General features: G+C 34.8%; 2 protein-coding genes across 5 annotated transcripts; both read right to left on the bottom strand.

The window, feature by feature from the left end:
- On the bottom strand, positions 1–7724 carry LOC109060386 (matrix remodeling-associated protein 8-like). 4 transcript variants are annotated; one of them, XM_042750765.1, is made up of 10 exons: positions 7614–7724; positions 5653–5679; positions 5245–5547; positions 5042–5143; positions 4004–4495; positions 1729–1890; positions 1584–1614; positions 1363–1433; positions 928–1005; positions 1–829 (listed from the first exon to the last, which is right to left on the bottom strand). In XM_042750765.1, exons 3-10 carry the CDS (start codon positions 5528–5530, stop codon positions 804–806), a joined length of 1248 nt encoding a protein of 415 aa, XP_042606699.1. In that variant the 5' UTR covers positions 5531–5547; positions 5653–5679; positions 7614–7724; the 3' UTR covers positions 1–803. The 4 variants fall into 4 exon arrangements, with proteins under 4 accessions (XP_042606699.1, XP_042606698.1, XP_018933096.2 ...); XM_042750764.1 differs by having other exon boundaries at positions 7521–7706; XM_019077551.2 differs by lacking the exon at positions 7614–7724 and adding an exon at positions 5906–6174 and having other exon boundaries at positions 1729–1887.
- A 744-nt stretch (positions 7725–8468) lies between these two features.
- Positions 8469–10644, bottom strand: LOC109065678 (aurora kinase A-interacting protein-like). The gene is made up of 4 exons (XM_019082678.2): positions 10519–10644; positions 9692–9787; positions 9137–9603; positions 8469–8717 (listed from the first exon to the last, which is right to left on the bottom strand). The coding sequence occupies exons 2-4, from the start codon at positions 9741–9743 to the stop codon at positions 8601–8603; spliced, it is 636 nt and encodes a 211-aa protein (XP_018938223.2). The 5' UTR covers positions 9744–9787; positions 10519–10644; the 3' UTR covers positions 8469–8600.
- Between the last annotated feature and the right edge of the window lie 1390 nt (positions 10645–12034).

Raw genomic sequence — 12034 nt, 5'->3', positions numbered from 1 at the left:
TTTAAGAATAAACTTTATTATATTTGTACATTGGTCCTCTATATCAACGTGATCATTTATTGCCATTTTAAAGATAAAAGTACACTCCAGATCAAATAAAACCTACTGCATAAATGCTTCATTACCTATGTAAATGAACATCACTGACCAAGGAAATTGCTGAAGAACTAATGATGGAAAAAGATAAATTGAAAAAGCAAATAAGCTACAACTGCACCATTTACATAATGCTGTAAAACAAATACTGTAAAAAGACAAAGGACCAAAGAAGTCCAGGTCAAGAGGGCTCAAAATTAATATGAGAAGTAACATATAGATACACATACATCAGAAGAACAAAAACAGCACATTTAATTGCCTTTGAGGTTCACTTGTGTACCATCTTTTACTATTTAGACCTGAAGCCACAGCTATTTGTTTGCTTCCTGAGTTTTATAAGAAACTTCCATTCAGATTCAGACACTTACAGTGGTTTCTACCACACAGAATTTCAGCTATTTAACTTTTTATATGTCGAAATGTAACACAGAAGAGTACCAAATGCTGAATTCAGCAAATTGCTTTACCACATTTTACATACGTTTAACTTGAATTCAATAGATAACCATCACGGTACACTGCGATTATGATAAGAAAAATAGATCAATTCAATTGACTTACCAATATCAACAGAAATTGCGTATTATAAGATCATGTAAGTGCTGTAGAAAGACTAATTCCATTCCTTTTCTCAATGTAAATGTAAAGTCCTTGAATCTCTTCTCATTCAGCACGCTCTGGACCAGCCAGCAGCTCACTATGAATCACTTCCATGACATTCTCTCCATTTCTTCAGTTGAGAGAGGGGAAGACAGAGGAAGAGTGTGTAAATACATCACAATGCATCTGGTTGTCCGGAACGAGATTCACTAATTGAGACCACATTACCTCTATTAAGATCAATAACTTTTGGAGAGGGATAGTTGTTTGCCGCTGCCCTCTCTTTCATTATGTTGTTCTTGTAGTCTAAATAAAAATACAAGGATTTCTTCAATATATGATGATATAAATATGAAAACATGAAAAATATTGGTAAATCACCATCTAGTAATATATCAGATTTCACAGGAAAATTCCTTGCTAAAAAACAATAACCAACCAATTAAAAAAAAACTGTTGTAATGTAAACCAAGAGGTCTTGTTCTTGTGAATACTGGGAGAAATAAAAATGTGATTTTTGCAAACCAAATCACACTTCTTTAGACTTTCCAGAGCACTAGTTACAGCATATACAGTCTTTTCTGGTTATTTTCATAAAGTCTTGATTTTTAAATGACCTACTTCAGCTTTAAGAGAAATCATGGAAAATGTGGTTGCACTTACCCAGTCGCAAGTCCTCCTGATTGTAGGCTTGCAGTGCTATGGCATCGAGCTCAATGGATGTCCTCCGACCCTTCCAAGTAAAGCAAAAGTTATGCTTTTAATGTATTAGAGAGTGTAAAATGATTAATGTGGATTTTGACTTGACTCAAAAACACTGAATCAAATACTGTGAAGCTGAATTGAAAAACTGGAGAACTTTATCAGTCCATTTTAATCCTTACCGTTCAGACCATCGAACCTCAAACTCAGGCCCTGAAACAGATACAATATGAAATGTCAAGTTCAGTAACATTCAAGCCTATAATCTCAAAGGTACTAATTATATATTTAAATGTTTCAGTTCACCAGTCATCCACATGATCCTACTTTTTTTTCTGCAGTGCCTTGTGGTCATAATGATGCCAATGAGCATTAACAGAAGCAGCAGGAAGATTGCCAGGATGTAGCCCACTTGGTGCAAGAGGTGAGTTTGATTCTCATGCAGAATTACATTGAGGACGTGAGGCGCTTCGACCATGTTTGTATCTGCTTGTACCAAGAAGAAAAAGAAAACATGAGAAGACCAGATGAATGAGAACTCTTAAACATGTGATTTTAAAACATTTTACTTATTTATGCTGTTCTAAAAGGCAAGAAAGAAAGCTGAAAGCCTGGGTGAAGTTTGTTTTTCCCACTTCACCCAGGCCTGGCAGGCGAGAGGGGAGAGAGTTTCATGTCAGAATGGTCAAAACAGGCGTAATGGGTTCCAGACCTGATGTCATGCCGCAGCAATGGAGAAAAAAAAAACACAAACCACAAGAATGGGAAGCGATAGTTCAGGCGGAGAGAAATACCACAACTTCTTTTGTCTGTTTGTCTGGAGACATTTTCTACTTATTTAGTGCCCCACAATAACAGGGAGAATTTAGATTTAAACTGCTAAATTTTCAGGGATCGCATGTCAGTAGTGCTTATACAACCAAACAAACCAAACAAACTCACTGAATCCTGCTGTTTGTCTAATCTTGTTCTTGGCTTAACAATGACTTCTTCATCCTAAAACTAAAAGACATTATGATTACTTCATGAGTCATTATGTCTCATCGCAATGAACAATGACGAATCAAATGACTTGCACATGGTAAGTGTTCATAATTGTATAATACTGAAGTGTTTCACAATCAACAATGCAAGTTGTATTGGAATACAACACGTATACAATTTTTGTGTATTATTTATAATGCCATTTTTGTCTTTTGTTTAGAGGACAACCGGAGAGAACAAAAGAGGGAAGAAGTGGGATTGGGATAAACACGAATTTCAGCTCATCCAAGTTAAATTGTTAAATGTGCATTAACCTCTAGATAGTGTTACATTTTTAACAATAAGGTTACAAAAACATATTATTTAATATCCTTTTTAAAAAGTAGCAATATTTAATTAAAAATGTTTTTAACATTATTTAAAAACTTAAAAAAATATTATGTAAATATATTAAATAAATAAACTGAAAAATTAATAAATAAAAAATGATTAAAATTAAATATCTTTATAAATATTTTTGTTTTCTTCCCATTTAAAAATTATAAAAAATGCACTAAATCTATAGGATAGCTGACTGACATCACATTGTTTTCTACTTCTAGTAGAGTGGGGCAAAATGTTTACAGACGTGTGAAGATGTGAATCTAACACAGACCATTCCCGCTTTTAGCTTTCATGTTACAGCGGGCCAGATGTTGTACAGATGTGGCTTTTCATGTCAAAAACCAGCCCATTGCCAATGAAAGATAGGGAATATTGTCTGAGCAATGATGGTAAAATCTGCAAACCACAGAAGAAAGCTGTGACCTTTTCTGGGGCTGTTATAGTTTATAAAGTGAACTCAGCCATTGCTAAGCAGGGGAAATATGAAGCACACTTCCAATAAAACCTCCCCCACCTCCTTTATGACCTATTCACCACACTTCTGTTGAAAACATTCACTTGTACAAACTCATCTTTACAAGTGTTTTGTAATACAGAGACGGCAATGACAAAGCCAAAATGACTGGAGTGAGTCAATCTGAACAAAGACAAAAGACAAAGGCATTTTAGACAGCTCAAAAAACAAAACAAAGAGAGAGATGGAAAGATTACTGTAAAATTCCCACTGCATAATGGAGAAGACGGAGCAGAAAAGTAAACAGAGAAAAAAAGACAAAAAAAAAATGTAGTTCTCACAAAACACCCCCAAAAAAAACAAAAATACACATAAAAAAAGAAGAAAAAAAGACCATAATAAAAAAACACAAATATATGTTTAAGAGCTAGGAAAATGAAAAGTTTGGCATGTCTGTCATGCAACAAAAAAGGAAAAGATGCAGATTGGTTTGAAAAATCATTTGACAGATCCTGCCATACAACTTCTGGTCATAATGACTGCAAAGAAAAAAGCACCATAAAAGTGATCCATACAACTTCTGCACTAAATTTCAAGTCTTCCAAAGCCATATAATAGCCTTATATAATATATAATACAACAACTAATGAATTCAAATTACACCATACAGGACTGGAACAAAATTAGAGTAAATAATGTCAGAATTTTGCTATTTTCTTCTAAAAAATCAACAATGCAACAAATAAAAGACCTAAATCACATTAAAAAATATTCTCTTACTTGGGTCATCAGCAGGTGGGACATGATAAGAAGAATGAGTTTTTGGTGCATCAGTAGAGGAACGTGCCGGAGGCAAAGGCTGGACAGAAGGGCCGACGATCATCCTAAAGATTCGTCTTTCATGTAGGCCACAGTAGTGATGGTGAAGGTGGCAGGAATACAGGCCTTTATCAGAGGGCTGAATGTTGTGGACGCTCAGGGAGAAATCCCCCATGGAGAAGGCATCGGTTGAGATGTTCATCTTATTCCGGAGGAAGAGCGGCCCGTATTGCCGGTTCTCTCCAGAGGCGTAGATATCGATGAGGCGGTCTGCTCGGTCACGGGTGACCCCAGGTGCCTGCCAGTCCCAGTGGACCACCTGCTGCTGGCCCTCGTCCCTCTGACTGTCTGTCCACAACTGCCTGCGGTTCACACAGGGAAGCACCACACTCTTCCCCACCAGAACCACAAAAATGGATTTATCACCATCGCAGACACGTTTTTCCTTTCGAGCTGCAGAGATTGACATTTTTTGAAATAATAATGTTTCATCAACATAGTTTTAAAATAAACAAAATAAATGACACACTTCAGCTTAACGTAAACATGCCTAAAACTATGGAAGCCTGGAAGAACAGAAGCTCATTAACAAGTAAAAAAATCAAATAAAGCCACATTATGTGATAAAAACTCACACTGTTAGATATAAAGGCACAGTTATGAGAAACAAGTCATATTGCGAGATCTCTGAATAAATTACACAAGGTATACAATTAACAAAAGGTTATAAAAGATATTTCAGATCTACACTAGACAAAAAGTCTAAATACATTCAGGTGATACATTTTTAAATAAATCAGTTAAACACACTAGGATTTGTTATCTTATTTTGTCATGACTGAGAAATAAACATTCTCAAATGCGTAAAATAAAGATACAGTTGCGGAATGTATAGTTGCAATCACTTGTTTTTCCTTCTAATTTTTAATTCTGAGGTGGAAAAAGGCTTCCTTTCTTGTGTTTTTCAGTTTATAAACAAACAATAGATTATTCTCTTACGTGATTTAGTGACGTTGAGCTGGATTTGAATGGACTGGTGGACCTTGCAATAGTGGTGAAGTAGGTTGCAGGTATAGATACCTTTATCATTCATGTCCACATCTGTGCAAACAAAACAGCAACAGAAGAATGTCAAGTATTAAATATCACAAGAAAAAGAATCAAAAGAGTGACATGGACATGGTCTAAAAGAATGAACCTACTATTAATAACTAGTGAGAAATTTCCATCGCTGAAGGCATCTTTTGAAATAGTAATTCGGCCCCTGTTGTAGTCGTTGTACAAGCGCTCTCTTCCCCCTGAGAACATATCCAAAATGCGCTCCACGCTGTAATCAGGTTGGTTCCGGATCAGGTCCCAGTGCACGACGCGCTGACGGTCCCGCAGGCGATCCTGTCTCCAAACCATCCGCTGGTTATGACACGGCAGTAGAACATCAGACCCGGCTGGAACAGTAATGTTCCTGGCCTCCACAACCAAGCTTGGCATGTTGTTTTGTGCCCAGGCTAAAAGACGTGGACATACATTACATTATATATTAATCTGGGTTTATGCAGTATGAAAAAATATTGGGAAACTGTGACCAAACAACTGTTTTGTTGCACACTCACCACATGGTAAGATCAAGGCAGTCCAGACTGAAATGAGAACAAGAACACAAGCCTTAGAATTACTGAAGGTGTAAGTCACACTTAAGGACATCATCTGAATATATAAATTTGGCATCTGCCCTGTAGATGTTTCAAACACTGAACTCTGTCCCAAATCACTGTTTGCATCAGTCAGTGTTCATATTGTAAATGCAGACACATTAAAACATAAGTTCAGAACTGCATAAGACTTATTACTAAATGCTGCATTTACTGCATTTGCTGCTATGCCAACACAAAGAGGAACAGCACAGAGGATCCATTCATTCCCTCTCAGCAGTCACACCTGTAATCCAGAAGAGGAATACTAACTTTCTGAAGTTCTCTCCACAACCATCACGAAAAGCAAATGTCATCTAATCAGAAAAAAATATCTATCTATGGTCACGAAATAGAAATGGTCAAGGTCACAGACAGTACATGGACAACCACCATCCAACACCAGATGTGTAATCATGTGAGGAATGAACTACTAAAACTACAGGAACAACTTGTGGCAGAAATGGTCTAATGTTTTCGAGTGATTTTAAATTCTTCACACAACTTTTCCAAGGACTTCAAAGCTTTAAGTATTACTGAATTTGATTTTTAATGTGACGTATACATGTATATATGAATGTATATATGTATGTATGTATTTTTTAAATTATATTTAGACATTATGAATGACAGTAATAAAAGTTAATTTTATCTGCATCTTAACTACCCAGACAGCACAAGTACATCTGTAAGACGTCTGCTAAAGATCTGATAAACGTCTCAGAAGCAGTTTTACATGCATTCTACTAAATGTCTATTTGACATCTGGCAGGAAACATTTTAGAGACATATTGCAGATAATCAAACACTCTTAAAAATACATCTTGCATATGGAAATGCATAAAACAAACATACACAACCAAGAACAACATTTACTATTAGAGTGATTTACTTACAGTCACTTGCTCCACCCAAAAACAAAATTAAATTAATTAATGCTTTGTAGGAGCCCTACAATGTTTCCTGAAGTCAGAAAAGTCATAAAGGTGTTAGAAGAATTTTGTCTGTGGTATATTTTCACTGCAAAACAATAAGGAAATGCCGCAAATATCACCGCAAATTTTGAGAAAAGCCACAGCAAAATCAGTCATTTTAGGCCTCCAGAAATCCTGGAGGGACTGACTATTAAACATTGACGTGTATTTCCACACAAAAGAAAAAAAAACAATGCAAGGAGAGCAAAAATAACTTTTTGTTTTTCCTTATTTGTAATGCAACTTGATTTACATTCTCAGACCAGGTTTTACACTCTTTTAAGAGACAAAAGAGAATTCATTGCTAAATTTCCCTGACAAACCTGAGAAGTAGCACATGTGGGGGAAAACTAATCGTTTACTGCTGATGTTGCAGAATGAAGACGGTGACTCACTGACGTTCAGAACTAATAATCAGAACTGGCTTTAGTCAGAGTTAAGCCATAATTTACAACTAACAATCTTTAAATCAGACAAAGCTATACAATTTAAAGAAACACTGAGGGGGAGAAGTAGGTTAACAGAAAGACAAAAACAAAGCAGCTAGCTGGAAAAACGTTTACTCTAAACCGTTCTGCCAAATATATAGACAAATTAGCATATATTTTTGACACAGAAAACAGAAAAACAAAGGGAAGGAGAGTTGGCAGGACGCCAGCACGAGACTTACTAAAGACAAAATTTAATGCACGATTCCACATTTACAGTAAAGAATGCAACACAGCGTTGTGTAGGTACAAAAGTCAAAGCAGTAAAATATAATATTAAATAAGTATGGGAATTCGTAAAAAAAAAAAAAACGATTTGGCTACTTACTGTATGGCACATGAAACATGATCGAAAAGTGGTGAAGATATTTGTTATTTCTGGTGCGCGATGAAAATGTTTTTCAAAGGACTGTTACCTCACCTCAGAAGTTTCGTCGACCAGCGACAGAAAACAAAATCGTTGCAGTCTGCTAGTCTGGACCACTGACATGCTCCTCCTCTAGAATACTTAACATCATGAAATACTAAATTCTCTCACATTACCTGCAAATATTTCACAATTTATACCGGGTTTCAACAGCAACACAGGATCATATCTACATAATAAAAACGTATTTGGGTATTTGACAAAAATAAGAAACTATATAAACTATATATATATATATATATATATATATATATAAATATTTACTTAATATATAATAATATATATGTAAATAAAATATATAAATAAAACAAATATTAAACTTACTATTTTACTATTTTTTATATAAATGCTATTTTAAACAATTTAATTATACACGCAGTATCAATGAACTCATTAATTACATGGAATACCTGCACTTTATTCATTTCAAAATATATTTAATGAACATCTAAAAATGTATATTAAAACGGTGGTAGACAACTTACATATAATACATTAATCATACAAATTATTCAGTAAAATCCTATAATTAACTAAAATAAAATACATCTGATATTTAACAGGTTATTCCATAGCATTTTAGACATAACATTATTATTATTATTATTATTATTTTAATTGTTGGTTTGGAATGAGGCCTGTGAGCCACAGGACTAATAAGATACACTACAGTACAGTAAATAGACTACACTACAGTAGGCATGAAGATGATTTGCTTCACCCTAGTGGTGACTAGAAAATATAGTTTCTAAAAAAAAAAGAAAAAAAAAAAAGGAGATGGGTTTTGTTTGTGTTATTCATATAAGGTGTATGTGATATGGGCTGTTAAAACATTGCACAACTAAGAGGTGGGAGATGAGGCCTTTTTATTGCAGTAATGAGTTTTCAGGTCAGTGTTTTGCTCCAGATGCAGTAACAGTAGAGTGAATGGTATTATGAACAAACACAAGTCAAAAAATATTTCAATAGCACAGATGTTAATTAATCTCTTTTAGTCTGACTCGTTCTGACATAGACTTGGGGTGCTGTCCATCCATCTGGGGCTCTCTTCAGTCCAGCTCGCCTGACGATTCGGGAAAGATCTCGCTCAAACTTAGCCTGAAAATTTAAGAAATAAATTGAATTCAAAATATGAAAAAACAGTATTCACAAAACACTTCAGAGTTTAAAAAAATGTAACTTCCAACAGATAACCGTTTCTTCACCCAAAAAAATACACAGCTTATGACTTTAATACCTCTGCACCCAATCACTAGAAAAACAAAAAAAACTACAAAAACCAAATAACCACAACACCAACACTCTAAAAAAACTAACACCACACCATGAATTTAAGACCATACACTCCGATTTATGACCTTTGTAGGCCTTAATTTGTTCAAAGGTGAATTTAGACTTTTTAAGATGTATATAACACCACAGAAACCCTAAATATACTTAGTTATATTTTAAATCACATAACACAAAAAAAAAACACACTATTTACTCTTGAAGTCTAGATGACGAACATAACAAACCTGTTTTTTCTTCCTCCTGACATCTTTCACCCTCCTTCTCAGGAACTTGGTCCGTTTTAGCAGCTTCTTGTATTTGTGCCTGTTCATCTTCCTTCGTCGGATCTGCAGCACGTTCTTGCAGTTCAGTGGTGTTGAGCTTTCCCCATCCTCCAGCAAAGGCACCGCAAATGGAGGCAGCACCGTGGATTTTCCCACAATCTCACCTTCATCCAGAGGCGGTGAGGCCTCCAGCAAGGGGGGGAGAGAGTAGCGCAGAGAAAGCCAGCTTTCCAAGGGTGAAACTGATAGTTTACGGGGCACAAGGACCTCCTCTAACTCTGGCTCAAGAGGTGTCCATAGTTTGGGTGGAAGTTTGTCGTCAGCAGCTGAAGTGAAGCATCTGTTTGAATATTTAAGAGCTCTGAAATGAGTAGAATGACAGTGTTGCACAACACTGCATAACGCCTGGCTCTGGTTCTGCAATGAACCTGGAAAACAAAAGGAAAAGTATGGGACATTGTAAAACTGTCTAGAAAAATGAAATGTGTTATTGATGCAAAATTGAAATAGCTTTACCAGACACTTTGGAAAGCAGGTTCAGCCGCGAAACCACCCTTGGAAGAAACATGGTTTAAAGTCCTATGGCCTTGGCACCCTCAAGAGCATCATGGACTGAAAATATAATATACAAAATATACAGTTGTGTAGCTTACAAATGGTTGTTTCTTTAACCACAAGCAATTTTAAATACATGCTTAATAATTATAATAATTTTAATTGAAATATATAAAGGTCAAGATAAAGCTGTCTAGGAAACTAATTATTTGCAAAGCAATGCATGTATCTTTTTAAGCATAAACACATAAAATACCTTTAAATGTATATATTTTACTACTACTATCCCTCAGTTGTGGTTTCCATCACGACCAACAACTTTGGCACTAAAGTAAGTGTATTTTTAACCAAAAAGACATGGTTAAAGTAAAAATGGTCAGTAAATAAACAGCATGCTTTAGATAAAATACGAAACGTGTAAAGAAAAGGTCAAAATTAAAAAGCGCGAAATAATTATGTATTTAAGATTAAAAATGCTATAACGTTAGCCTTAGCAACAGCAACACTGTAATCGGGGTAAAACTAAAAAAATCACTATTTATATATATAAAATCACACAAAACTGATATACTGACAGGAAAGTCACGGTATAGACTACACTGTATGCTATGCAGTTCATGCTGGAAGAGTCTTTCATTCAGCTTTAATTCAAACCAGCTGTTAGCTTGGCTTCATAGCTTAAAATGATAACCGCTAGCATTGGGTGATAAGTATATATACATTAATACATCTGTAAACAAGTAGGCAGCTCTTATGCTCTTTTAAGAAATACCAATCAGATTACATACCTTGCCAGTTCAAAAATATTCAATGTGACTCTGTCTATTTCCGGTCCATTGAATATGGAAGTTCCCCTTAGAACGGATTTAACCTTCAAAGGTTCCGAGCCAGATATGTTGTGGTACAAATAGCTGTTGTTCTGTAGGCTATGTCTGAGTCGAATCATATATTTGCCTGTGTCAGATCAGACTGAACGGATCATTCCGGGTGTTTTGAGAAGCGTAAATATCAACAAAATATGGTCAAACATGGACGGAAAATTAGCATTGTCGTTGTGGATAAAAACGAATGAAATATCCCGATATTCTATAAACAAACTTAAAACAAAAAAAAATTGGGGAATAAGATAGAATTGTTTTTATAAAAAGCAAATCTTGTGTGTTTTTTTTAAAGGTCTAACATTTTCAAAACAAAACAGACAACCACACTCCTTGCTCACATTCCACCTATGTCACGTTTCTCCTGTGTCGCAGATTTCCCAGAATCTAAAACCCTGCTACTGATATTTGTTAGTTTATTTATTTATTTATTTAACAAATAATATTTACAACAAATATACAAGAAGGGATCATTTAAAAAATACACAATAATATACCAGATAGTCTACAGAAGAAAATAAATGAGTAAATCAGAAATGATAGATTTTCCAACCGTACAACTGATCAGATAGATAGATAGATAGATAGATAGATTAGATAGATATGAAAGACATTTAACATTTATTATTTTGTTTAATTTGTTGCATAGCCGTACAACTGATCCCAATTTACTGTTTTTTTTTCTTTAGTCCTTTTATTATTTTGTTTAATTTGTTGCATAGGTCTATGATGCCTTGTGTTTTTATTTATTGCTCTTATTACAATTTATTTATTTCTATCTGTGTTAACTACTTTTGTACTGATGATACAGTAAATAGCCTGTGTCATCTTTTCTAAAATAATAATAATAATAAATAGGTTAATTGGGAGGTTCAGTGAGAATAGCAAGCCTTTTCTCATTCTTAATAGGCATATGAGAAATACATTTATTTATACAATGTTTAAATGTATTTAAAATCATGTATACAATATTTATTAAAATATATTCAAGAACATATCAGTGAATATTCCACTTAATTACATGTATGTGTCTTGAATAAATATTGGCACTTGTGTCATTATAAACATGAAATTCATATCCTGTATTGCTTTAGCTGGCAGCACCATTGCACATCCCCTGCTTATGTAATAAAAGTGGTCTGTTGCCTGTTCGGTACCTTTGGTGGATCCAAAAGGCAAAACTCTGACCTTCTCATGAAGGTCATGAACTGTCTGAACTCAGTACCATAAATCTGCAGGAATTTGGAACAGAATCAAACCCCAGGACATCTCAGTCATTTTATATTTGATATTCCCTTGGAGAGATACGCAGGTAACTAAAGCTAATATTAGATCAATGCTGTCTCGTCTGAGGTTTTCCAAAGATAGAATTCATATGTGAGAGTAATATCACTTGCCAAGTCACTGAAAGTAAAGTGTTTTGCCA

Source organism: Cyprinus carpio, chromosome B23, assembly GCF_018340385.1.
Source record: "Cyprinus carpio isolate SPL01 chromosome B23, ASM1834038v1, whole genome shotgun sequence".
In the NCBI taxonomy this organism is placed as follows: Eukaryota; Metazoa; Chordata; class Actinopteri; order Cypriniformes; family Cyprinidae; genus Cyprinus; species Cyprinus carpio.
Note: the sequence above shows the minus strand (reverse complement) of the source record. Positions and strands in the feature narration are given on the sequence as shown.